Here is a 24649-nt window from a genome sequence, read left to right on the forward strand (position 1 = left end):
GGCGCTGTGACAAAGGTGACGATAATGGAATGAGACAACAATGATGGGCAAAAATCGGATGGCGGAATGTCTCGAGTAGAGTCGTCCCCTTCTCCCAGCCCGCAGGATTCGAGCGAGGTGGACGGTCCGGGGGTACTTCCGTTGATGGCGGAGAGTAGGAGCGACGACGACGAAAAAAACGAATGAAGCTGACGTGACGACTCAGTCCCAGGGCGAGGAGCGTGGGGGGGACGAGGAAATGTCAAAGGGCACGTCGATGAGTCCGGGGACGGTAATGCGGCGTTGCGTCGTTGTGTCGCGAGGACTTGAAGTCGATAGATAAGGTCGATGGGGCGGGGAATGTGAGGAGGAAGTTGTTTTGGTGAAGGTCGGTCGGGCGCCGGTGGGTAGGTATGTGCAACGGGCGGGTCTAAGTGGATGTCGTTGCCTCCACTGTGGCCTCCTGGCTAGGTTGACCCAGCGAAGCACTGTGGGCGGAGGTCAGGATCCGAATCCACGGCTGGAAGTGATGTGGACTTTTTTGGAGGGGGGGAGGGTCTTTTTTTGTTTCAAAGATGCAAGGCTCGACGCTTGCCTTCTTTTTCCAAATTGGCTTGGCTCTATTCTTCGGCGTGCAGCTGCAGGGCTGCAAAGCCGGAGAGTACTGTATGTACGAAGTAGGGTAAGGTGAGTAGGTATGTATGTCGGCAGGTTGATAAAATCGATGGTAGGCCAAGTACTGTACTGACGGTCGTTGGCGGGAACGGTCTCGTTCGAGGGGAGAGGGGAGGAGGGCGGAGGTTCTTGGGCTGGCGTCTAGGCTTAGAAGTCGTTAAAGGGGTGAGGGGTGAGGGGGCAAGGGGCTTTCGGACCAAGGGCCCATAATTGATCTGTGCGCTCACACTTTGGCCAGCTTGGTTCTGAGCTCTGGACATGGACAAATGGTCCAAAATGTCATGGGTAGACTTGTCCCACCAGGAACAAGCTTGGTACTTGCCCCGAGGGAACAGCCATGACGAGCCTTTCAAAATGGTTTAAATTAGCGGGTAGTAAGGCTAGATTATATTAGGATTAGCCTAGCTTTTCCACGTGTTTTATTGGCTGTCGTGGTACAGAAAGTGGAACCGCTCCAATATTTACGAGTACCGGTCTTCCGCCACCCCCTGCTCGGTCTTCCGGGTCTTCTCAAACCCTTCTAGGCTAGAATGATCCACTACATCCCCACAAGCCGAAATTAGCTGTACTTTCAAGGTATTTCGATGTACACAAGCATAAACAGAGCGAAACGCGTAAGGAAACAAGGAGGACCACCCATAATAATATGGTATGTGGAGGAGAGTGTGTTCTTTTTATTTCTTTGTATTCGTACGAAGTAAGAAATGGGCTATAAGAAATATACGAGTCACGTGACTATATGACTAAGATAGTCACGTGACCAGTAAATTATATAATCACTATACTAGACGCGTGTTACGAAAATATCAGATCACGTAATGGTCACGTGATATATCACGTGATATGGTATTACGTGATACACATTAAATTGTGGGTCTACTGCAAATTTTTCATCCCTCCTCCTCCTCCACCACCTCCTCCACCTTCACCTTCACCTTTACCTTTAAACGCGTTACTCTATACGCAGCAGCAGCTCTTACGGCAGCAGCAGCTCTTACGGCAGCAGCAGCTCTTACGGCAGCAGTAGCTCTTACGGCAGTAGGTAGCTACGCTAGCCGTAGCAGCTGCCGCGCGTATACAACGAATATAATAATATTATGCTTTCGTGCTTTGGGCATGGTGTTTTGGCGTGTTCTTCCTCGTACTCTTTCCTTTGTGGATGTTTGTGTACTTCGAAATACCTCTAAAATACAGCTAATTTCGGGTTATGCAGGGTAGTGGATCATTCTAGCCTGAAAGGGTTTGAGAAGACCCGGAAGACCGAGCAGGGGGTGGCGGAAGACCGGTGCTCAATATTTACACATAACCGCCCAAACCTGCATGATTGCGGAGTACGGAATACATTGACCTACACTGGTACGTAATATCAGGTAGGTACAACGTAGATACTCAAGAATACCTTGCGAAAGTGTCACCTTACAAGGAGCGTTGCTAGGTCAGAGGTCGTCTTTGTAAGTATCTGTACAGGGACTGAGCAGAATTGATCGGACCTAAGCCTCTGGTGCAGTGCCACGACATGTTCGAGAACCTGGATAGAAGGGAAATGGGACAATAGAAAGGATGAAGTATCCGGCAGAATGGGCCTTCCCCGAAGCCCCATTACCACTGGCCCGGCAGGCATTCAGCAACATCGCGAATATCTTGAGATGGGTAGCCAGCCGGTGGTATACCAGATATCTTGCTCGAAAAATTCCGAACCGCAAGTGACGATAGGTAGGTAGGTAGGTAGTCAACATACGAATACATACAGACCGTGCGTCAATACAATCGACAACGTACCGTACTCTATACATCCCGTACAGCCCCGACTATCCAAGCCCCATGGGGAACACTTACAACGTACGCTTGCATGGACTCCCGATGGTTGCCAATGCCCAACTCTAAGATGATTCCTGGACAAAGATAGGAAGCTGTTCCATGGCGTAGGTGACTACCAGGGTGGAATGTTCGAAGCTCGTTCTTTTCGATGCAATTTACGTTGTACATGCATACATACGTTGTACGCTGTACAACGAATGGGCTGGGCTTGTTCTGCCGGTGCCAAGTCCACTTTGGCCCAAGCTCTCTCAAACATTCCGTGTTTTCTCCCTTGGGTACCTACCTACCGTTGATAGTATCTCGTACTGCAAAATACGATATGCCGAACACTACAGAGTAAGTTTCTTGTCTTTTATTAGTGCCCCATCTAGCCTGACCGTAGAAATGCGTGGGGCAACGATAAACCTAAATGCCGCATCTTGTCATGGCGTTGTGCCCGGGATCGGTTCCCCGATCGCTCGGGCCTCTTGAACCCAACATCAAGTCATTGAGCCGGAAAATCGAAGGCATTCAACGTACGAAACCCCCATACGGATACTGTCTTGCCTGTATGTACTATGAAAGTATGGGCAAAGAGGCAGGTTTACAGAGGTCTAAGGGTTGCTTCCAGATGTCAGTCAATCGCGAGGGGCTGTGCCACTTCGCTTACTCGTCCGTCGCCTTCCAAATAAACAGCCTAAAAGAGGGTGTTAGGAAGATGGCTGGATCTTCCACGTAACAAAAGGAGCTCAGTTTCGTGTGACGGAACAGAGAAGGCGTATAAAGACCTGGCCGGCGAGGAGCCCACGGGAATCAGTCTGGTGTAGTCAGGGCAAACAGCAACCTAGGCGAGTCATAAGAGACGACGAAGTGTCTCGTGATCTCAAGGCATGGTCTTTGATCTAAGTACCTACTAGATGGATGATGTACCTTTTTCGAGGTTGCTCCGCACGTGAGGGCATGGCGATGGACAAGCCAAACGAACAATACTTCATCTTTTAGCTCGGCCACTACTTCAGCGTGCCTATACATATGTACAACTACAGCGATAGCGTGTACAACGTAATACGCGTACAGAGGAGAACATTCTCGGCAAGACACCGCTGCTTACAATGTACATACTAAGTACGCACATCCATTTATCCTTACGTAATGCACCTCCCTGGGAGAAAGGCAGCTACTTCTTAATAATCGCATCTCTTGGCACTCGCTGGAAGCGGAAAGCAGGCAACAACATCACCAAGCCCAACCACCAACACCTGCCCTGCGTTGGAGACGGTGTGATCCTGTCGCCACCAACCATCCCTTGTAAAGCCATCTACCTATCTTACTTGCCGTCTCTCTTTCCCATATTCCACAACTGCGGTTGAAGCGAGCTTCTGTTTCTTTGCGTCGGAAAATACGAATACTCAACATAACAGGCAGGACAACCGAGACCCAAACAACGACTTTTAGCAAACCTCAACTCTTCACCCCTCCTGAGACCACAAATCGACCCCGTCTTACGCCATATCATCATATCCCTCCCTCTCTGTCGTACCCTTCGTCCGCTCTCCTCATTACAAAGCAAAGAAAACAGCAGCAGCTCTCTTTGGATCGGATATGCAGGTGCATCCGCAGCCCGACGAGGGCTACTCCGAAGACCCTCTTAACCCCAGCCCCATCTCTCTACTAGGGCCCTCCTCTATCACAGTTGGTCCCGATACCATCGAACTACCCGCCTCTCACGACCTAGCCGCATGGATTACCAAGAACCTGCCATATTTACCCGTATCCGTCAAGTCCCAGCTTGCCATCGCCTTGCTCGACGACCTCCCCTCACCCGCCGTCGCCCAGATTGCAGAGCGTCTACGCTCACGACTCTACATCGACTTTGTCCGACGCCTCCCTCCTGAAATCTGCTTGAAGATTTTCGGCTATCTCGACGCCGTTTCTCTCCTGAATGTCGCATGCTGTTGCCGCTCCTGGTACAGCCTTGCCGTCGACTGGAAGCTATGGCAGAGACTATATCACTTGGAGGGATGGCGCGCCGTTTACCCGGAGATCGAGGCCTGGGAGGCCAGGGTGAATGAGGGCGTGGGAGGCTACAACTCGGCAGTGACCGCCTACCCCCATGTAATGGCTTCCGAGGGCGGCCATGCATCCAAGAAGCGCGCCCTCTCAGGAGACGAGGATGCAGAAATGCCAGATGCCCACCGCCCATCCAGACTCGACGATCACCATGCAGAAAGCAGCATTTTTGCCTCGCCCAAGCCGTCGCCGTCGTCGCCGTCCTCCTCCTCCTCGTCCGCTGGTCGAACCCGCGCCGCCCAAGTTACCGCCATGGATGTCGACGAAGCAGCCACGTCTCATAAGAACCACGCACCCGAAGAACCGCCGCCCATGGACGAAAATAAAAAGGGAAAGGGGAAGGGAAAGGGAAAGGCGAAGGAAGCCAGGGACGAGTCGTCAAGAAGCCCCACAGCCCTCGTAAAGTCGAACTTCCCAGAGCCATCCATATGGACGTGGGATGCCCTGAACTCCCGCTACATTCTGAACTGGAGATATGTGTATAACCTTCGGCGGCGACTCGAGTCGAATTGGGAGCAGGGCAAGTTTGTTAACTTCCAGTTGCCCCACCCTGATCATCCCGAGGAAGGGCACCAGGAGTGCATCTACACCTTGCAGTTTGACTCGCGATACCTCGTCAGCGGCAGCCGCGATCGGACGATCCGCATCTGGAGCATGAAGACCCGGCGTCTTCTGCGGCCTCCGCTCAAGGGCCACAGCGGCTCGGTCCTGTCCCTACAGTTCGACGCCGATCCGGAGGAAGATCTCATCGTCTCGGGCAGCAGCGACTCCAACGTGATCATCTGGCGCTTTTCGACCGGTGAAGTCGTTCAACGTCTGACCACGGCCCATTCCGATTCCGTCCTCAACGTCAAATTCGACAAGCGCATCCTGGTGACGTGCTCCAAGGACAAGTCCATCAAGATCTTCAACCGAAGGCCCCTGAGATATGGAGACGTCGGGTACACCCACGTCGATCCCATCAATCCCGTCCCCATTCGCGTTCGCGACTACAGGTACGGCAGCCCTACCAGCGACCTCCCCGTACTACCACCTTACACGATGATTGGTCGGCTTGAAGGCCACGGTGCCGCCGTCAATGCTGTTCAGATCCATGGCAACGAGGTCGTCTCCGCCAGTGGTGACAGGAATATCAAGGTGTGGGACTGGCCCCAGCAAATCTGCAGCCGGACTGTGGTTGGCCACGGCAAAGGAATCGCCTGCGTCCAATACGACGGGCGGAGAATCGTCAGTGGCAGTAGTGACAACGAGATCAAGGTGTTCGATAGTACTACCGGCATCGAAGTGGCCAGCTTGAAAGCCCACAGCCACCTGGTCCGAACCGTGCAGGCAGGCTTCGGTGACTTGCCCTACAGCGAGCACGAAGACAAGCTCGTGGCCAAGAAGTTGGACGAGCAGTACCTCAAGGCGCTGGAATCCGGCGCCCTTTCCGCCGGACCCATGTCGAGAGGTCGTGTGTCAGGCAACAGCATCGTTGGCGGCCGAAGGTTGGAAGACATTAATGCATACGGCGCCGTCCTGCCGCCAGGTGGCGGCGGTGGCAGATACGCCCGCATCGTCTCGGGCTCCTACGACCAGAGGATCATCATTTGGCGTCGCGACGAGGACGACAGGTGGGTGCCCTCGCACCGCCTGCATCACGAGCGTGCCATCGAAGCCGCACAAGGTCGGCGATCCAACACTCCCGCGCCATCGCGTTCTACGCCTGCGCCTGGCGCGTCGCCTTCGGCAGCAGCCGCGCAGGCGTCCTCGCATCGCGGGAACCAATCCCCCAATGCAAGGTCTACTACCATCGAGTCGCCCATCATCGCTACAATCACGCCTGACTCGGCGGCCTCCTTCAGGGCATTGATCGATATCATCGTTCCCCAAGGCGTGCTTGCCCTTGAACAGGCTCTGGCGAGCTACCCGACCATGCTGGCCTATCAAGGACATCTCCAGGCAGCCATCAACAGGGAGTCGTCGCCGACTGTCCGCGGCCAGCTTCGACAAGTTGTTAGCAATGCCATTTTCGCCACCCAGCAGGCCCAGGCGCGGACACGGCTCGCCTCTATGCAGCACACCAGCGGTCCGACGGGGCCGAGTACGTCTACCGCGGCTGCCGCCTCGAGTTCTTCTGCACCGGGACCCGCCACCACGGCGACGGGATCGCAGAGGAACAGGAGTCCCCACGATCCGGCGGGACCGGCCGACCGGTCGTCGGACACCCCGTCTCCCATCGTCGCAGTAGGCACAAGCGGAACGGCCAGCGCTCAGGGCGCCTCGCTCATTCCAGGATCGGCCTACCGCGGTCCCACCCTTTCACCTCAGAGAGCAACGTCTCCGGCGCAGGATCACAACCAGCAGGTCCCCTCCGCACCTGTGCAGTCTCATTCGACTCCCGTGCCCGCGCCACAGGCGGCTACGCCACCGCCCCCACCGTCTCAGGGACAGGCTCAGCAACAGCATATGCCACAGCTGCAGGCGGCTCTCGGCGTCCCCGATACCTCCGCAGCGCGGGTATTCAAGCTGCAGTTCGACGCCCGACGCATCATATGTTGTAGTCAGACTAGTGTCATCGTCGGGTGGGATTTCTGCAACGGAGATTCCGAGTTGGAGGCCGTTTCCCGTATCTTCGGTACGATAGAATAATCGTTGCGCGGAGAGGCGGGAGACGGTTAGACGAGATCCTCAAGCGAATAGGACCGGTCCGTCAGGCGTTATCGGAAACACAAATTCCTTGGGCGTCCGTCTTTTTCATGTAATGATGCGGCGTTTGTGTGTCGCAATTATGAGGTACCTACCAAGCAAACTGCTGTATATTCTACATTGTATGAATCAGATAATATATGATACGGGGCCAGAGGGCCAGAGCCGTATGGAGGAGACCTCTGGGGCGGCGGGTGGAGTGAGTGTTGCTATTTCGCAACGCATCGCTAATGGGAAAATGAGAATAACCATGAATAATAAATGCTCGATATACACGACAAGTGACCGCCCCAACTCCAACGCCAGTCTGCCAAATCCTGGGTGATCAGGCCATCTCCATGTCCCCCTTTGTAATTCCAGGTCTCCCTGCTAGTTTCGTCATGTAAAGTCGTTGCCATTTAGCACCATTTCGTAACAAGGGATGGAGAAGTATGTTTGTCTCCTGTGCAGCAAACCCTTCCATCCCACTCCTGTCAATCGTATTCTGTTTCCTTTCCTGGCCCCCCCCCTCTTTCGCTACCATCACGCCGCAGCCTCTCTCAGCTTATTTGCCTCCCTATCGGCCGCGGTGGGTTCCTCGTCGATAAACTCGGGCAGCTCGTCCTGCATGAAGGAGGGAACGGCACCGGCGCCGAGCTGGTTCTCGCTCTCCAACTCGGCCTCGTAGCCGAGGGCCTCGAGCTCGGCGTCGAGCTCCGCCTCGTCGACGTCCTCGGGGACGTCGTAGCCGCGGGCGAGGGACTCTTGGATGTCGTTGCCGACGTCCATGAGGTCGGCCATCTCGTCCTGCAGGCGCTCGATGCGGTCAATGTCGACCTTGCCGTACTGCCTCTTCAGCTCGCGGTTGGTGGTCTTGAGGGCGTCGACGGTGGCCATGGTGTTCTTGAGGTTGTCCTGCATGCTCTGGGCCTGCTCCATGTTCCAGGCCTGGCCCTGCAGCTGCTCGCGCTGCGACTCGATCATCTTGCGCCGCTGCAGGACCTTGAGGGCTTTCGACTTGATGGCCGACTTGCCCGGCCCATCGCGCATCTTGGATAGCTTGGCTTGGTAGCCTTGGAGCTCGGCGTTGACGGACGCCAGCTTGACGTCGAGGGCGGCGATGCGCTCGTCGAGGTTGCCTATCGCCGAATTGAGGGTCGGTTTGGGGCCCTTGGGGGCCGCGCCGAAGAGCCGGTGCATGTTGGGTGGTGGGATGGATCAGAGGGAAGACGGGTTATTTGTCTTGGCTTCTGGGGGCCGTTGGGGATTTGCAATGTCTTGGACGCGTTACGACGTGACCGGTCGGTGGGAATATTCGGCGTTCCCAGTGACGTTGACGTTGATTATCTTAGGCAGCTGGATTCCCCGCCGTGGGGTACGGAGTAAGCTGACTAAGACTAGTACCTCCGAGGGTAAGGTGGGCAGTTGCTTATTAATCAATGATATTCATTCACCGGGATGTTCGGTGAGAAGGCTATACACCGAGTGGCTTACATCGTATATGAACTCCCGAGTACGCTGTAGGAAGATGCTAAGTTGCAAGTATTCGTACTTTATTCGGTTAATACCTATAACCCTTTACAAACCCATTCGCCTGTCCCTATTAACTGTAACGTATGTGAACTAAAAAAACGATAAGATTAAACTGCTATTGCCTGGTCTCTCGTTCCACGCCCCACGAGGCCAGTACCTTTCCGCTAGTTATCTTTTTTTGGGCTCTCGGTGTGTTTCCAATGATCAGGGTGTAATATTGCGCCGGAAACACTACTTTTGCCCATTAATTCGTGATATATGCCTTGAAGATTTTCAAGGCACCAGACGATGGTTGCACCTTCGTCGGGCGAGGCCATACGGGCCATGCCCTTTGTGTCATGGAACCATGGCCGGCACCACCGGTCAACTTACATTTCTGTCCCCTTCATCTAGGACGGCGCTGTTAATAAAGTTGAAGCGAGAGTCGATCCAGCTTAAAGAAAGCAACCTAATCTCTGGCACGAGCATCCCCTCTTGCACCCTGAGTTGAGCGGGTGACGGGTTATCTTTCCCTGGGATTTGGGAGGGCTCTTCGGCTGGACGCCCTGAACGCCCTGGGCATTATAGTTTTGGTGCAGGGATGTTATGGGCGCACAAAAATGTACCGTTTGCCGGCTGACAGTGACAAGATAACTTGGTATGATGAACTGTTTACCAGTTACCTTATACATGGTGTTGTCAACACAGTAAGAGCGAGAACTTGAGTCTTGATGAGGCCGGCCCCACAGGAACCAAGCAGGCGGGACGAGTACCACCTAAACCCGGGCCGGAGTCTACGAATAGTAGAACTTTCGGAGCTGTTGTTGGAGGTACTTCCATGTGAAGGGCCTCAATCCCGAACCGCACGTTAATATGCTAAGCCGTTGGTCACATCGCACACAGAACAATCCTGGGAGGAAACGGATGAAGACGGCCTTTGCCGCCCTGTTTGCTGTTTTCTCCCGGTATTCATTCCTTCTTTCGGCGACAAAGTGACGATTACCTCGTATTCCGCGTCGGGACTCGTCGGAAGGAGTGCCAGTCTCCTCCTCCCAACAACGGCATCGCCGTTGCAACAGTGGGTAGTGCAGTTGGCAGTGCGGGCACCGCGACGGCGGATCACATGAGCAAACAGACATGCGGGCATTGCAGCGAATAATGCACAGTGCCGTCTGATGCTAGTCGTCAAGAGTTGATGACACAAAGTTGAATGACGAGCATGTTTGAATTAGTGTTAATAATAACCTGTTGACTCCTCGTTGATATTCGTTACTCGATTTCCATTCGGGCATTGGTCGATGTGCTCGGCTCGGCTAGGCTCCTTTGGTGAGATTAGCCGGAATGAGCTACGGAGGAAGAGATCTCGCTTCTCCAGGACCTTGCTGGTGATCAAAACGGTTTCGAAGCGAGTCTTGTTGACGTAGAGATTGTCCGATTTTCACGCGGCAGTGGAAATAATCCACGGTGGCTGGCCAGGGAATATTGATAGTCGTTATGGACCCTGACTATCGGGCCGCCTTTCATAACCAGCCCCTCTACTAGTCTTCGGGGTCCAGAAGTAGCTGCCGCGTATTTTACGAACGAGGCATCAGGCATCATCGACGGGCGCAAGGAGGAGGTCATTCGATGCCTGATGGAATACAGCATGTACGAAGTATAATCAGGGATCCCTGAGTTGTGTCCGTGTACGTTGTAGGTATGTACTGTCTGTGGGTCACCATGCAGCGGAATTCACCAGAAAGCCGCCAGACGTCCTCTCCTTCCTACACCGAGAGCCGCGGCGCCGCGGGCGCTAATTAACACCATAGGGCCGAGAGCCGCTTGAACGGGGTTCCTCTTGGCAAGTTGGCCCGTTTAACAGGGGCTACTTGATCATTAGAAAGGCCGTTGGACGTTTCTTTCCATCGACGGACTTTTAGTATTCGTATTTCACCGAATGTAATCATTCATCTCGTGAGCACCAGTGGGCTCACTCACGTCCGGCCCGACTGGCAACCTCCGGTGGCCGGATCACAGGAGACCAACGGTACGATCCCGAACACTGCGATAGCATGTGCCAAATTTGCCTTGACAGGGGTTATTATCGAGAATTTCCACGTTGAACGTACATATTCCACCGGCTTATTCCGAAAGAGCACAGTGTATATATACGCTGTAAACTCATGGCATCCCCAGTGGAGAACACATGTCGAAAAGATCAGCAAGGGTGATTCCGTCCTGGGCGAACCTTCTGACGTCTTCTCGAATGCGAACCAGGCTAGAATGCGGTCGGTGTAGCATCTTCACCGGTACGGCTAAACGGGCCATAGCCGAATAAGGTCCGAGATCGCTTCGGACATGTCTCTACCCTAGGGAATTCTCTCTGTCGATTCTCCTAGCCTCCACAGGGTAATTACATATCAGACTGTTCTACGATTCCGACACACGGATCAATGTCACGAGCTCACGAGCCACTAGGTATTTCAGGTGTGCCCTGGCCCGCGGATTGTGTACCAACCTCCTGACGTTCTTGACATTTGTCCAGTGTAATTATCCTCGAAACAACCATCACATCATCTTGCTATCACACTTACAATATTAACCGTCGCTGGTCGCTGGGCCCCAACTGAGACACACAAATACGTTGTACGCAATACAATGTACATGGGTACTTGGATGTACCACAGAAAACAGCAACCCCTGACACCTGACACCCTCCATCAACGGACATGGTAGGTACGTGTAGATCCCCCTTTTGACCCTTCCCACCAGCACAGATCCGATCCCGCACATTCGACTTGGACATGCTGCTTGTCTCAAACACGCCCAGTTTTTCCACCTGTCATTGACCACGTTTCCTTTCATACCTATTCAATACTACATTCGCCGGGGTCGCCCGTCGTGGCGCCGACCATGACACAATAATGACCTGCCTCTGCTTTCTCTTAGCAGTGCCTCTCTCTTCTTTGGGAGCAGGTCCAATATTCCTGCTCCCCGAGACTTCTACAACGTAAGACCTCCCTCACGTCAATACAACGTACGTTGCAGTTCCCGCTAGTTGCTAGTGCTCGTCGATCCCCCTACATTAGCATGACTGCGCCGGCCCGCACGCGGATAAAAGGCGGGGGAACATGGACCATGTCGTCTCCTTGTCTCGCCTCGCTGAATTGATTGGACACCGGCGCTTGTTTGCATTTAGCGTCGCTTTTGTCTTGCCGCCGTCGAATATCACACCTAGACCAGACCCGTACGCCGTAAGGCTGGCGTATGCACTCCGTCCCGAGCGCTTGAGCGAGTGTTTTTGTTCGGAAAAGTTTGAACGGCCCTTTGTAGCCTGTCAAAAGTTCCAGTTTGCTAGACAGCCGTTTCCCTTTGGTTTCCATGGGCTGTCCGGCTGTCGCCAACTACAGAGAGGGAGGGAGACTAGTAGCAGTAAGGTCGGGGCCGGAAATCGATATCCGCGAGACATGCCACCTACTACCTACCTAGTTTCCTACACATATGAGCGACGAAATGTGAGTGTTAGATGTTGCCCTTCTGGTAAAGAGGTAGCTATCCGCGTCGCTGCACACAATATTTCATGTAAAGGACCGTTAGTCGCCGTCGGGAGGTCGAGCGTGTCCCTGTTTGGTGTCAATACAGAGCGCCGCGCCGCAGATATGCAATGTACGTTGTATATTGGTTGATTTTCGCGTCTCACAACATGGTGCTTTTGGCCGCTACCCGAACTTGACGCCGACCCGGCGTGCGAAGAACGGCGGTGGTCTCGACTTGGGTACTGCGAATCGAAAACGCACGACACCAAGAAAGCGTTCCGTTATTATTGGTGCCAACTTGCACAGCTCGTGATGACATGTTGACATGTATTGTTATTGTGGCCAAACAGCTCCCGTGATGTGCAAGACTGTCTGCTTAGGAAACAAGTAAAACGCTGAGATGGAATCGGTTCAAAAGACAAGTCTAGTTCATGCTGCCGCCCTCGCTGTTGAATGTTGCACAAACGCCAAGCGAAAAGAACAAAATAATAATAATAATCCTCCAGCAAAATGTGAAGCGCCCAACTCTTCGCCCAACCCGAAAAGAACTCGCCTGAGCCCCCCAAGACAGAACAGAACGCCATGCAAGTACCCAATACAAACCATCCACGCAGACGTCAATAGGACGGGACGCCTTGCTCAGTAAGCCCAACCTATTTTTTTTTCGTGCTTTTCCTTCATTCTTCTTTGGCCTCCTGTCTTCTTCCACCCTCATCTCTTCTTCCCTTCCTACCCGGAGCCACGTAGCTTCCTCTCGTCTCGACATGTCGCAGCCATCAATGGTGTGTTCGGCAAATCATTGTTTGCTGCCAACCTGCGACCAATGGGTGGCGCTGTCGCAAAATCGTGTAGTCGTGGTGACCAGGTCATGGGAAAAGACAAAAAAATGGAAAGGACAGGCGAAGGCGGAAAAGCCCGGTTGTCGGGCTGAGGAAGCCTCTCGTGAATGGCCATAGTCTTCGCGAGAAAAAATGATGTGAGCTGGTCGTGTCCGTCTCCCTGTAGTACCACGTTTTTGGACGCCACGACAGCTGCAGGTGGATGACCAGTGCCAAGGCGTGAAGGGGCAGGGGTGCGCTTCTGCAGGCCCCGGATGGAATGGTAGCGCGCACAAAAGTCGCAGGTGTGCTTTGAGACCTCTCAAATTGAGGATTTTCGTTGTCCCCCACCACCAAGAAAACCCCCCCTTCTCCTCTCCTCTTTTTCGCTCGCCAGCCAAGAACGAGGAAATTCGCTTTGCAAAACAAAACGGAGTAGTGTCGAAAACTAGTAAGCACTTCCCCTAATAAGGAAATTGATGAAGCCTGAGATCGGCGACCATGAGATTGGGGGTCTGTTGGAGCAGCCCACACACACTCTCGCGGTCCCTCTAGGGGCCGACTGTCTGGTTCAGGTTGGTGTGTTGCCGAATGAACCTTTCCCAGGGCTGAGTTTGTCTAGGCTTGCAGTGGCCTGCAGAGCGGTTGGGAAGAGACACGTAGTCAGCATGGCTCTGGCAATAGGCCTCGCGGGAGACGATGCAAGGGCAGGCAGGGCAGGAGGGGAGAGGAGAGGAGCGGCTCAGATCCTTCACGCAAACCAGACAAGACAAACAATGCGTTCGAACCATCCGCGACCTTTGATTTGAGTCCGAGCCAAGCCATTCAGGCGAGCTGGGGCCCAACGTGGTGGGGTGAAGCGTGATTGATTCGATGCGTAATGGACGTTGTAGATTTGCGAGCAGGGGTGGTGGTGGGTGTGCAAGCGGCGGGGCAGGGGGGTTCAAAACGAAGGGGTTCAGGACATACTGCACTGTTCGTCACCTCTATATGTGAATATAGTGTCAGTACAACATATTGGGACATGTTGAAGTAATATCCATGGGATGCCCTTACCTGAACTCGTAATGTGTGACGCTCAACGGACACCGAAGTTGCGTCCTGAGATAGTCGGGACACCATCGAGATACAATCCAGCGGAAGTGGCCGCAATGAAACTCCCTCTATTTAAAAGCTGGTATCAGCAGGACGGTTCGGAAATGTCGCATCCAACGTTCCCAGAGACACGCGCACCTGGATCCAGTCACACATCCTTCTTCGCCGAGAAGGTCGAAGTAGTATTCCGTAGGAGTAGTGGATATATCGGTAGCTGTATATGTCGTGTTTCGAAGAGACTGCTTATGGGCCGAAAAGCACCTGATGAACCGCAGGGTGGGGGGATCGCAGGACAGGGAGACGCGGATGTGACGACCGGTTGGGTCACAGGCTGAATGAAGCAAGTGATATGTACGTCGTACTTCGTATGTGCCCTGGGGAAGTTCTCGTCGGGCTCCAAGAAAGTCGGCAAATAGGTTGATTCCCGCTTCACGGGCGAGGATGAAAAAGAAAAGCACGCCTGATGCAAGATCTTCGGGGAGAAGGGCGGGTAAGTGTATTTAAGGCGTCCACATCCCTAGATATGTAGGTACGTTGTACAGATGGGCTATGGGGTTGAGCGGGAGTGGGAGTAGACCAGGATTCCATGGGCAAGATCGGTACGTTAATTACAGTATGATTCATGACTACCGTAGACGGGTCCAAGTAAAATACGCGAAGAAAAGAAAACTGACCTGAGGAGCTGGGCTACGCCGTAAATGTAAGAAGGCGTGTGCCCTTTTAGCAAAGAGGGTTCGCCGCTGGTACGGACAGGGACCAGGGTGCCGACGAAAAGGTTCGAGACGTTTTTTTTTCTTTCTTTTTCCCTTCACAAATAAACGAGGGGTGAGAGGAAAACGGTCTGGCTTGGCGGCACCCATTCTTGCCTTGCCGTCCTGACTCTAGCCACATTTGGTAGAGACGAACGGCGAGCCCCTGGCTCTGCGATTCCCAGGTTTGGGGGGGTCCTTTTCATCTCTGATCGGCACGTTCCAAACCGGGCCATTTTCTCCTCACTGTGTGTGAAGTGGTGATCTCAGTCCCAGCCCAGAGGCTGTTTGTGTGAACACATGACCGTCAGACAAGGGTTGCCGGATCTGCAGCATCATGCTTCAGTTGTGTCGTTGGAAGTACGTTGTACGTTGTACGTATGTACATATGTATGTACTTCAAAATTTATACAGAATGGAGACCTACCTATGCGGGAGGGGGTGGTTATAGGTCAGAGCTTGAACAGAGGATTTTGCTCTGACCAGAGCCAGGTCAGAGGTACAACTGTCAACATGAAGTTCTAAGACTGTCGACAGTCTGACCAGTCATCGGGCTCTGACCTATAAACGCCCCCTCCCGCGTAGGTATACATATACGTACAGTGTACCTACTTCGTACGTTGTAGGAGTCGACAAAACATCCCCCCCACTTGCCAACTCGAGCTTCTACACGTAGGTACGTTGTGCATAGAGAAGGACCAAGCTGGATATTCGTGCTGTGTCTCAAGTGCACGGGGTTGTCAGAGAATGTACAACGTACAACCTAAAACGTACAAGCACGCTGCGTCGAGCCGGTGCGAAGAGCAAGTTGGGAAAATCCACATGCTTTCCGGTGCGAGTAAACACCACGTACACGCCAACCGCCGTGGCCTTCAACGAGTCGGCCACGTGCGTGTCTCGCTAAGACAAGCTTCCCAGAATACAGCGTACGAAGTACACTACAACGTACGTTATAGCTGCCGCCCGTTTTTCTTGGGGACTAGTGTCATCGGCCTTGGCTTTCTGTGTCTCGACAAAGTCATTCGCGGATTCTCGCCTGGGCCAGCTGATGGGTAGAAGAGGCAACGCGTAAAATATCCCCAACTCCGCACTTCGACCACAAAGGAAAGCCCGTATACTAGACTTTGAGGTATGTATTATGTAGATCCGTAGGATGAAACGGACAAGATACGACCTTTGGTACAACGTATCGGTACGAAGCAAGGGCTTTGTGGGATCTAGTTGGTGACATTGTATCATGTACATACTCCGTACTTGGCAACAGCAGCCTCGCTTACGTTGTAGGTAAGTATCATAGCTTACAACGTAGACGACCTGGCGCGCTTCCTTGGGGGCATATCCATTGGCTACGGAGCCCCGTGGATTGGGAGGGGAAAAAAAGAAAAAAAAAAAAAACCGAGAACGGAAAGCGGGCCGAGTGGCTTCAGAGAACCAAGGGAAATGAGGAAATGACATTGACTCGGGAGTTTTCACATTTTCAGCTCTAACCACAATTCATTCCGCGATTTACTAGCAGTTTCAACGGCCTAGGACTCACCCTGCATGCAAAACCACGTGGAAGACTAGTGTTTTCTTCTTCTTCTTTTCCATTCTAGCCAGCCGTTGCTTAGCGTCTAGCCAGCATGTTTCACTTGTCACCAGCAACAATGCACGCCATAGCAACGCAGGCAACACGGGCATGTCCTTGGGTAACTTGGCCGCATGGATTCTTCGAGAGGACGCATATGTACGTTGTATGTATTCGCTTCGGAGCCGCTTTGTGGCGGGGCAGTACGCATCGTACAATGTACGGCGTGATGGGATAGGTAGGTGGTGATTACGTTGTATGCGTACCGGTTGTCCGTCCAGGCGGACAGGGGTCGTCTGAGTGCGATCGATACGTACGTTGTAATTACAACGTATTACTCGTCTCCCCCAGTATTCCTCATCCTGTGGAGGGTTGTCTCCTAACTCCCCAATGTCTCCTTGTGACTTTAGATGAGGTTCACTCTTTTTTCTCGGAACTCGATCAAGCTGGGTCGACATAATTGGCGAATGACCCAGCGGAGAAGCCGAATAACACCGTCGTTTCGAATATAGGCGATAGAGACGTGCGCATGAGTACGTCGTACTTGTATGTATTTTACCAAGTACAACGTACAATTCTTGCTCGCGATATCAGGTGCGCTTATGTAATAATACGGCGCTCGGCCTCGGCCTTGTCGTCCTGCCAGCGGGAGGGACATCTATCCGGCGGGCCATGCCCTCGGGATTGGTGGAACCACGGCCGTACTCCTGGGTCAGAGAACCTTGGCGGCTGTATACAGAACGCGATGAAGCCACTCACCCCATCATCGGTCAGGCCCTCATATTCAAAAAGCAGCGCCGCTGCGCGAATCAATAGAGGAGGGAGCGACTTGCCAAGGTCCCCGTGGGTGATCGCCTGCCAGTAGTGTAAATATGGAATTGCCATACGTTGTAAGAAGCAGCTGTCGGTAATGTCCGCAGGAAGCACGGGTAGCAGGAGGCTAGGACAGGAAAGACAAGTTTCGAAGGAAGAAGGAAGAAATTATTACGGAGGGCCAGCGGGACCAATGAGTGTGATGCTATCTGTGACCGTTTTAATTAGTCGCCAAGAAGAAACGTTTACAACGGTAGCGTCGAGCGGTCGTTCCCGAAGCTGTCACGTCTCGCCGCCCCGGCCCAGAGTCCCACGCTCAAATGCAAGCCGTCCCTTGATTTGTACCCACTGGACTCTACGAAGTACGTTGTACTTCGCACAACGTGTCCACATCGCTTCGATCCAGAGCAAGGGGGAATGTCGAAAATGTGTCCAGATGCCAGGTTTTCCGGAGACATGTCCGAAGGACCCAAACATTCATTGCCCGGGCAAGCGAGGCAAGGTGGCGACCAATGGGGCAGCTTTGCGCGACGATTCAGCCGTCCCAATAACATGGCACTGGGCATGTTAGGAGCCATCCAAGAGCCGAATTCCCGGACTCGCGAAACGGTGGCATGGAAAGAAAGTCCACCTCCAGTCGAATGATTGGCCATGTTGGGATTTCCTGTCTTGCAATTTCACCGTGTGTGCATCGTCAGTCTGCTGAACTGATCTAATTCGCAGTGAGCCAGCTGGCCAAGTCGCCAGAGGGTATACTCCAGCTGAAACGGGGCTCTGAACGAATAGTTTGGGGAGAAGAAGAGACGGAGGAGGAAAAAAAGAAAAGAAAAGAAAAGAAAAGAAAAAAACCCGACTCGCATATGCATGTGCGACTCCTTCGTTCCGAGAGAAACAAATCAATTTGACGGGACGAGAGAGCGGGATGGAATACGTTGTACTGTACATGGCATATAATTACCGGCTTGGGAACCCAAATGCTTGGGTTTCAGTATAGGTATTAGGTAGGCATTGGATGCCTGCTCACCGGTCGAGATGACTCCATTCGGGTGGAGATGATGGAAACGTGCTCACGGCGATCTGGAAACGCGTGTTATGAACCCCCCGACTGCGCGTCCGCCAGCACTGGTGCGTGGGGGCTATACGTTGTACACTAACTACATACTACTTCTATGTACTTAGGCGAGGGAGGGGTTGCAGATTACATGCCAAGCGCTATGGAGCCGCCCCTTGTTGGTGAGGCCAACAGCCTAGCGGTTGAAGCGCGGTCAGCTGACATTTACGGTACCTCATGTCCTTGCCTATTATCCACCAAATCCCAAAGGATGCAAATGGGAATTCAACACCTCCTACCTCGTGTTATTGAAGTCCAGTATTCGAAGGACAGACAGTTGATCATAGATGATGCGAAGTACATGCGGCTAGGGAACGAGGTGAGAAGAGAGGGTCATCGGCCATCACATCGCAAATAAGATGCCTACCGTTCTGCAACGGCGCTGAGACACGGGCATACGGTGTTGATGTTTGCTGATATGAGCTTGGAGTGGCTTTCGTCAAGTAATTTTCTTCCGCCGCCGCTGGTCTCTTTCTCTCTCCCCAGAACTGTCAACTAACACGGGCCAGCCCTCACATTACGGTATGGTATGACAGACGGCCCTCAGCAGTGCCGTGATGTGAGGTGACACTGCAGCAAATAGTATCATGGTCCTGCTCGTTAGCTCAGGGGTTCAGCATGGCCAAACTCGTCGGGACACGCACATTGACGCGTGTGATACAGCATCGTTGTACTGCTTGACCACACCCGCAGCTTGAGCGTCGACATGGCCGATCTGGACCTTATGCGGTGATTCAAAGCTGCAGGTCGTGCCGCCACCTTGCCCGACTGGGTCCTTCACAGTTGTCTCGCCCTCTTCTCACGTCCCCGCCCGGAAAAGCTGGTACTACGGCATCGCCTTGGATTGGCCAGGAACAAGTCCTCCGTGTCGTCACCGGCGACTCTCTGGGCTACCTACATGTAGACAAACATGTACGTTGTAGACACTCATTTCGAACCACCTCGGGCCATGAGCACACGGGATCCCGATCGGATCAGTCACCGCACGTCGCCGACCAGACAGCCGCCTGGACATGTATATAGAAGCGGGGAGGTGGGGAAGGAGGAGGCGCTGGGCTCTTCTGAACGGCAAGCTGGTGTCGGGAGACGCCCCGAGGGAAGGGCTTCATCCCCAGGGGGATGAGCCGCAGGCCGCTATGCTGCAGCTGCCCTCCAGGACGTCGCTAACCACGGCATAGCCGCCGCTGTTGTGCAATGCGGTTCCACACGAGGACCCGGCTCTCGAGAAGATGTATGACGAGCTCGACAGAACCGTGTACGGCCATCTATTGTCGTCGATGCAGTAGGGTGTGACCAGCTGTTGTGGGACTGAGAAAAACACCCCCTTTCTTTCCTCCCCGCCCCTCTTTTTTTCTTTCCCCTTCGAACGTGTGTTGCTCTGTCCAGTACTACATCCTATGATACGACGAGGGAAACTCCGCTGTACCTGTTGAGCACAGGCCTCAGACGTTTTCCTCTAACCTTACCCGGGACGTTTACGACGGCATCTCGAGTGATTCGAGAACGTTGATAAGAACCTTCCTACACTGCGTCCGGTACACGTACGCCAGGCGCTGATTTCTCGTCGCACGATTTCCCTCCTCCCCCTCCTCGTCATCCTCCGCCAGCTCAAAATCAGACTGCTCGAGCTTCTCCAGCTCCTGGAACGCCTTGGCCTGTATGATAGCCAGCGTCCGCTCCAACAGGGCCTCCATGCCCATATCCACTGATGCCGTCTTCCTCGCCTCGCCCGTGAGCAGCACACGCAGGCGCTCCTTGTCGCCGTCCGCCCCCTCCTCCTGCACCACAGTCACCGGGAAAAGCGCCTCCCGCTGCTCCGGTGTCGTCTGCATGCAGATGAGTTCCCAGACGAGCGTGTCCTGCACGTGCCGGAAGCAAGGGAGGACCGAGTCCGGGTCGAGGGACGGGAGAGTGAGGTGCTTGTGCGCCGTGACGGAGCTGGGATGCGTCACGGGCCGGAGGGAGAAGAAGAACTCGCGTGTCTTTGGTGGTGGCGGCTGAGAAGACGACTCTCTCCCACCAGCCTCTTTCACCCCGTGACTCGCTGCCGATGGTGGTCCCGCTGTCCTGAGCTGCAGGTGAACGTAGTCGTTATGTAGCGCGGGCGACTCGGGGATCACGAAGCCGTAGGCGAGGAGCAGCTCGGCGTTGGTCTTCGGCCCGTAGTTGTTAAAGACCTGCTCCCCCGCCGCGTACGGCGTGCGGGTGGAGAGGACGGTGACGGGGCCGCTGTGGGGTCCCTCCTTCCCGGCGGCGCCTGTGTGCCAGTCCACCTCGGCGGTGGGGGAATGGTTCCCGACATCGAAGAGGGGCATGAGCACGTGGAAATCATCCACGGCGACGCCGCTGGGCAGCGGCAGGGCCTCCGGGTTCGGCACAACGCGGGAAGGACGGAAGCTGCGCGTGGTGAAGATGGTGTAGGCCCAGTGGTAGAGCAGACGAGAGTAGTCACGGCTACGCCCGGCGAAAGAGGTCGCCTGGAGGGCGGCCGAGGCATGCTTGTGCTCCCTGCGCAGACGGGCCTTGATCTCGTGGAGAGAGACGTGGGCGTTGGTTCCGTCGAGGAGGTCGATGTCATCCGAGGTCCAGAAAGGCGGGAGGGCCCATTCTGAGAGGTTGTCGGGCTGCGGGAGGGTGCGGATATAGGGATACCAGAAGGATCGGGGGCCTAGGAGGTACTGCTGGATAAGGAAGAAGCGGGCGGCGACATGGGGGTCCACGGCCCGGAGGAACTCCTGTGGAAGAGGGTCACCGGTGCGATGAGGCGGCGACGGGATGCCGTGGGGGGTCAGGTCCTGGTCCAGCGTATTAAGATAGGAGAGGGTGATGTTCAAGGGGCAGCTGACGATGGCGTCTCCAGGTTGGAGGGAGTGGCCTTCCCGGACGCGGAACGAATGACCGGTGACAGAATCATAGAAGACCTCGACGGCCGCGGAAAGGTTTCCGCCGTTCTCCTTCGACCAGGAAATGAGTTCGTCCATACTACACGTGTAGGCTCAGGGATAAGGGTGTCCGGCACATGGACCGCGCATCTGGGGTAAGAAACGAGTTTTTGGAGATGACGTTGGCGGGGTTGGATCCACAGTCTTTGTTTGACTTGACACACTGTACTTTAAAGCATTTGTACTCCGTGTGTAAGTGGGTATTGAGCACGGAGTACATGCATCGATTGGCATTCACCTCCGTCTCCATGACTTGCAACTCTCACTTCTCACAATTCGCAACTCACCACAGTAATCACGCAAACGCGAGACAGAATAGTACTTTGTACGTTTCAAGGCGTCTTCTATCCATCGCACATTATTTTGATATTTTGATTATTTGTCTTTCGCACTTGAGACGACGAGGCTCGAAACAAATGATTCGGTGAAGAATTGAGTGTTGATAAGAGGGGGAGAAAACAAAAGGAAAAGAAAATAAATTAAAGAGACCGAATCCATACCTTTGCTCGCCACCCAGCCTGTCGCAACGTAATCATGTCGACGTCTACTCTCCATTCTGACCATTTTCGCCATTCTGACCATCTTCACCATTCTCGCCATTCTCTGCCTTTACCACGACAACGGGCTTCTCCTTCCTCTGGGTGAAATGTCGCGGCAGTCGGTTCTCGCCCTCTGTGTACGGCTTCCCCGCCTCTTCCCGGGCCATGTCGTTGATCCATCTCTCATTCCCCGGGAGACCGGGGTCCACGCCCACCTCGGCCCACTTGGAGGCTAGATAGAACCAACTGAGAGCGTTGCCCGGCGTGCCCACCTCGTCGCTCACGCCCGTGGCGGCCGCGCGGCTCATCCTGGCGTGCAGCTCGTCGTCGGTGAAGAGCTCCATGAGGTGCTGGGCCACGGCCTTCCAGTCGCCCGGCTCGACGAGGAACCCGTTCACCTGATCCTTGATCTGCAGCGGGATGCCGCCGGCCCGGGACGCAATGACCGGCCGGCCGGCATGGAGGGCCTCCGACACCTTGACCTCGAAGCCCTCGCGGGTGGAGAGCTGCAGAGCCACGTGGGCATTGGAGATTAGGGTATTGAGGAGCTGGTCGTTGGGGTCCAGGCGCATGATGCTGCAATCGCCGACGAGGTGGGGGTAAAACGTCTCGAGCTGGGTCATGGTCTCGTCGAAAATGATGCTCGCATCCGGGTCGTCAATGGAACCATTGCCGCACACCACGAGCTGGGGAGATTCTTCGATGCCGGCCTCGTCCAGGAGGCGCCGGAACTCGGCATAGGCATCGATGACGGCCGGGATGCCCTTGGAAGGGTCAAACCTGGCCACCTGGATGATGTACTTCCGAGCCGGCCATTGAAGCTCCGTCATCCGCTGCTGGAGGCAAGCCGTGTTATAAATGTGGCCGTAATATCCCATGTCCCATTTATTGAGGGGCTTGTTGAGGCCGTCGAGCCAGTCCGTGGTGGCAGGCAAGTACGCCACCTTTTCGCGGGGCACGTTGTGCGGGACGAAGAGGGGAATCGGATGACTGATGAACATGTCGGCCTTTTGAATGTTGTTCCAGAGGAAGTCCCAGACATCGGCCTGCGGGGACCCGGCCTGGGCCGTCAGGTCGCTACGAATTTGTATATGAGACCGGTAGATGACTGGCCGTTTTGGGGTGAGCTTCTTGATGAGGGGGATGAGGCCCGGCATCTGGGGATCGTCGATCTTTGAGGTTCCCAAGTTAGCACCGCACACCTCAGTACTGCGCCCTCCTGACTGTCGAGAAAGAAAAAAAAGAAAACTCACAATGACGACATCGGCTCCGCCCTCTTCCGCAGGCCGAAGGGGACCACCCTCGGACAACCAATAGCGATGGGCATTGTCGGTAATCCAGTCATGGATGGCCTGTTTCTCTTCGGACGAGATACGCTCGTCGTCATGGCTGACACCTTGGAGGATGTTGTGCATGGTCTTTGTGATGCGGAAGACGCCGGGTCTAGGTTTAGGGACTACACCAGAGCGGCATCAGGCGCCGTGGCCTCACGTCAGCAGTGTCGTCGTGTTGTTTTTTTGGGAAAGAAAGTTCGGCAGACAACATACCGTACCAGGTCAGGTCAACGCCCATGAGGCGCGAGAAGCGTACGAGGGCGTGACGCATGAGGGCGACGCCGCCACCCTGCGGGGTGCTGCTGAAGAAGGCGACCTTGATCTTGTTCCGTCGCAGCTTGTTGGCATAATGAAGCATGGCATCCCAGGTAGGCCTGCCGCAGGTGTCCTTGTGGTTCTGGGGGGTCACGAGATGAACTCGGAAGCCGGCATCGGTCTGCACGACGCCCCGGAAGCCGACCTGGAGGTGGGGGGCGAGGGAAGGACCAAAGTTCCTGGATGGACGGCAGCTTTAGCAAAGAGGAAAGCAAAGAAAGGGGAGATGGACAGCTGAACATACATGATACACTTGCGAGCCATGGAATCGGCCTGCTCGTCGACACGCTTGATATCCCAAAAGTTCTCATGCTTGGGGCCCTCGTCCGGGCGTGTAACCACCGGCACAATGTCCATGTCGAGCCAGAGACGAGAGCACAGCGTGGGGCTCATATACTTTAAGGTGATGGGCAAGCCGGCGCCGATGAACTTGGAGAAATTGTCATGCTCGTACATCTCCAGGGTGGAGATGACATAGTCGGCGATGGCGTCTTGGCCCATGTGAAGGGCGTCGCCGAGAACGACGTGTTTGACGGAGTAGTCGATGAGGTAGACCGTGTCATGGATGGCAATGGACACGACGGCTGTTTGGTCATCGGCGAAGACGCCCGAGATACCACAATAGAGAGTCTATGAGGGGGGGTTTGGGAGAAAACCCGTGTCATATGAGCTGTACTATTCTTACGACAGACAGCGAGAATGGAGCGGAGTGGAAGAGGGGGCCTCACCGTCAACGATGGGCCAAATGTATTGCCTTGTTCATGCAAGATGCTCATCTTCCTGAACCTGTAGGAAGAGGTAGCCGCAGAGCTGCGGCGACGAGACGGTTGAGGCGCCATGGTAGCAGCGTCGATCTGGGACAGTCTATAACGAGATGCTGTTGACTAGTCGGAGGTTGGGAGGATTTTAACCGTCTTCTATTCTGGACGAAATTTCGAGATGTCTGGAGGGAGCCCAGGCGGGGAAACGAGTATTGCTGGAATGAAGTTGAAGTGCGTCTAGTAGACTCTAGTCTCTTGGCCAAAACGAGACGAGACGAACGAAAGAGCTTGACCCGAAGTTGCCTTAAGGTAGGAAGGGGTCCCGGGTACCTTACATAGGCATGGTAGTTGGGGAGGAGAGGAAGAGGAGACCCTGCCGGCAGACAGACA

The 24649-nt window shown here is 54.3% G+C and overlaps 7 protein-coding genes across 7 annotated transcripts; 3 read left to right on the forward strand and 4 right to left on the reverse strand.

The window, feature by feature from the left end:
• Positions 1–1770: 1770 nt before the first annotated feature.
• ACRALDRAFT_2022322 (uncharacterized protein) lies at positions 1771–7152 on the forward strand (the record flags this gene model as incomplete). The annotated part of the gene is made up of 17 exons (XM_071020091.1): positions 1771–1819; positions 1873–1939; positions 1987–2010; positions 2064–2089; positions 2130–2155; positions 2191–2357; positions 2405–2517; positions 2557–2576; positions 2608–2819; positions 2855–2893; positions 2965–3035; positions 3090–3105; positions 3197–3208; positions 3279–3328; positions 3409–3471; positions 3529–3816; positions 3935–7152. The coding sequence occupies 17 exons, from the start codon at positions 1771–1773 to the stop codon at positions 7150–7152; spliced, it is 4461 nt and encodes a 1486-aa protein (XP_070871443.1).
• Positions 7153–7731: 579 nt separating this feature from the next.
• On the reverse strand, positions 7732–8388 carry ACRALDRAFT_2112791 (uncharacterized protein; the record flags this gene model as incomplete). Its single annotated transcript, XM_071023595.1, has 1 exon — positions 7732–8388. The coding sequence occupies one exon, from the start codon at positions 8386–8388 to the stop codon at positions 7732–7734; it is 657 nt and encodes a 218-aa protein (XP_070871444.1).
• Positions 8389–8461: 73 nt separating this feature from the next.
• Positions 8462–11309, forward strand: ACRALDRAFT_212847 (uncharacterized protein; the record flags this gene model as incomplete). The annotated part of the gene is made up of 23 exons (XM_071023962.1): positions 8462–8493; positions 8541–8570; positions 8659–8723; positions 8930–8972; positions 9000–9099; positions 9187–9215; positions 9248–9370; positions 9409–9469; positions 9547–9567; positions 9604–9647; positions 9694–9797; positions 9836–9870; positions 9907–9921; positions 10018–10026; positions 10076–10148; positions 10257–10347; positions 10397–10451; positions 10509–10618; positions 10665–10839; positions 10876–10973; positions 11053–11088; positions 11143–11187; positions 11225–11309. 23 exons carry the CDS (start codon positions 8462–8464, stop codon positions 11307–11309), a joined length of 1479 nt encoding a protein of 492 aa, XP_070871445.1.
• A 28-nt stretch (positions 11310–11337) lies between these two features.
• ACRALDRAFT_1094926 (uncharacterized protein) lies at positions 11338–13092 on the forward strand (the record flags this gene model as incomplete). Its single annotated transcript, XM_071019747.1, has 7 exons — positions 11338–11411; positions 11452–11577; positions 11629–11716; positions 11769–12194; positions 12322–12524; positions 12566–12585; positions 12644–13092. The coding sequence occupies 7 exons, from the start codon at positions 11338–11340 to the stop codon at positions 12859–12861; spliced, it is 1155 nt and encodes a 384-aa protein (XP_070871446.1). The 3' UTR covers positions 12862–13092.
• On the reverse strand, positions 12620–17910 carry ACRALDRAFT_1094927 (uncharacterized protein; the record flags this gene model as incomplete). The annotated part of the gene is made up of 29 exons (XM_071019748.1): positions 12620–13354; positions 13388–13481; positions 13534–13548; positions 13597–14001; positions 14045–14094; positions 14153–14196; positions 14224–14266; positions 14390–14600; positions 14642–14754; positions 14799–14868; positions 14941–14989; positions 15018–15075; positions 15106–15161; positions 15191–15217; positions 15305–15404; positions 15486–15543; positions 15577–15599; positions 15648–15777; positions 15808–15967; positions 16042–16094; positions 16180–16223; positions 16281–16360; positions 16415–16507; positions 16541–16827; positions 16866–16987; positions 17059–17384; positions 17433–17462; positions 17507–17855; positions 17889–17910. 29 exons carry the CDS (start codon positions 17908–17910, stop codon positions 12945–12947), a joined length of 3522 nt encoding a protein of 1173 aa, XP_070871447.1. The 3' UTR covers positions 12620–12944.
• Positions 17911–19843: 1933 nt separating this feature from the next.
• ACRALDRAFT_2044239 (uncharacterized protein) lies at positions 19844–21349 on the reverse strand (the record flags this gene model as incomplete). Its single annotated transcript, XM_071021416.1, has 1 exon — positions 19844–21349. The coding sequence occupies one exon, from the start codon at positions 21347–21349 to the stop codon at positions 19844–19846; it is 1506 nt and encodes a 501-aa protein (XP_070871448.1).
• A 505-nt stretch (positions 21350–21854) lies between these two features.
• Positions 21855–24337, reverse strand: ACRALDRAFT_2113052 (glycosyltransferase family 4 protein; the record flags this gene model as incomplete). Its single annotated transcript, XM_071023612.1, has 5 exons — positions 21855–23021; positions 23103–23305; positions 23397–23677; positions 23743–24128; positions 24227–24337. 5 exons carry the CDS (start codon positions 24335–24337, stop codon positions 21855–21857), a joined length of 2148 nt encoding a protein of 715 aa, XP_070871449.1.
• Positions 24338–24649: the final 312 nt, after the last annotated feature.

This window comes from Sodiomyces alcalophilus (assembly GCF_042370955.1).
Source record: "Sodiomyces alcalophilus JCM 7366 unplaced genomic scaffold ACRALscaffold_8, whole genome shotgun sequence".
In the NCBI taxonomy this organism is placed as follows: Eukaryota; Fungi; Ascomycota; class Sordariomycetes; order Glomerellales; family Plectosphaerellaceae; genus Sodiomyces; species Sodiomyces alcalophilus.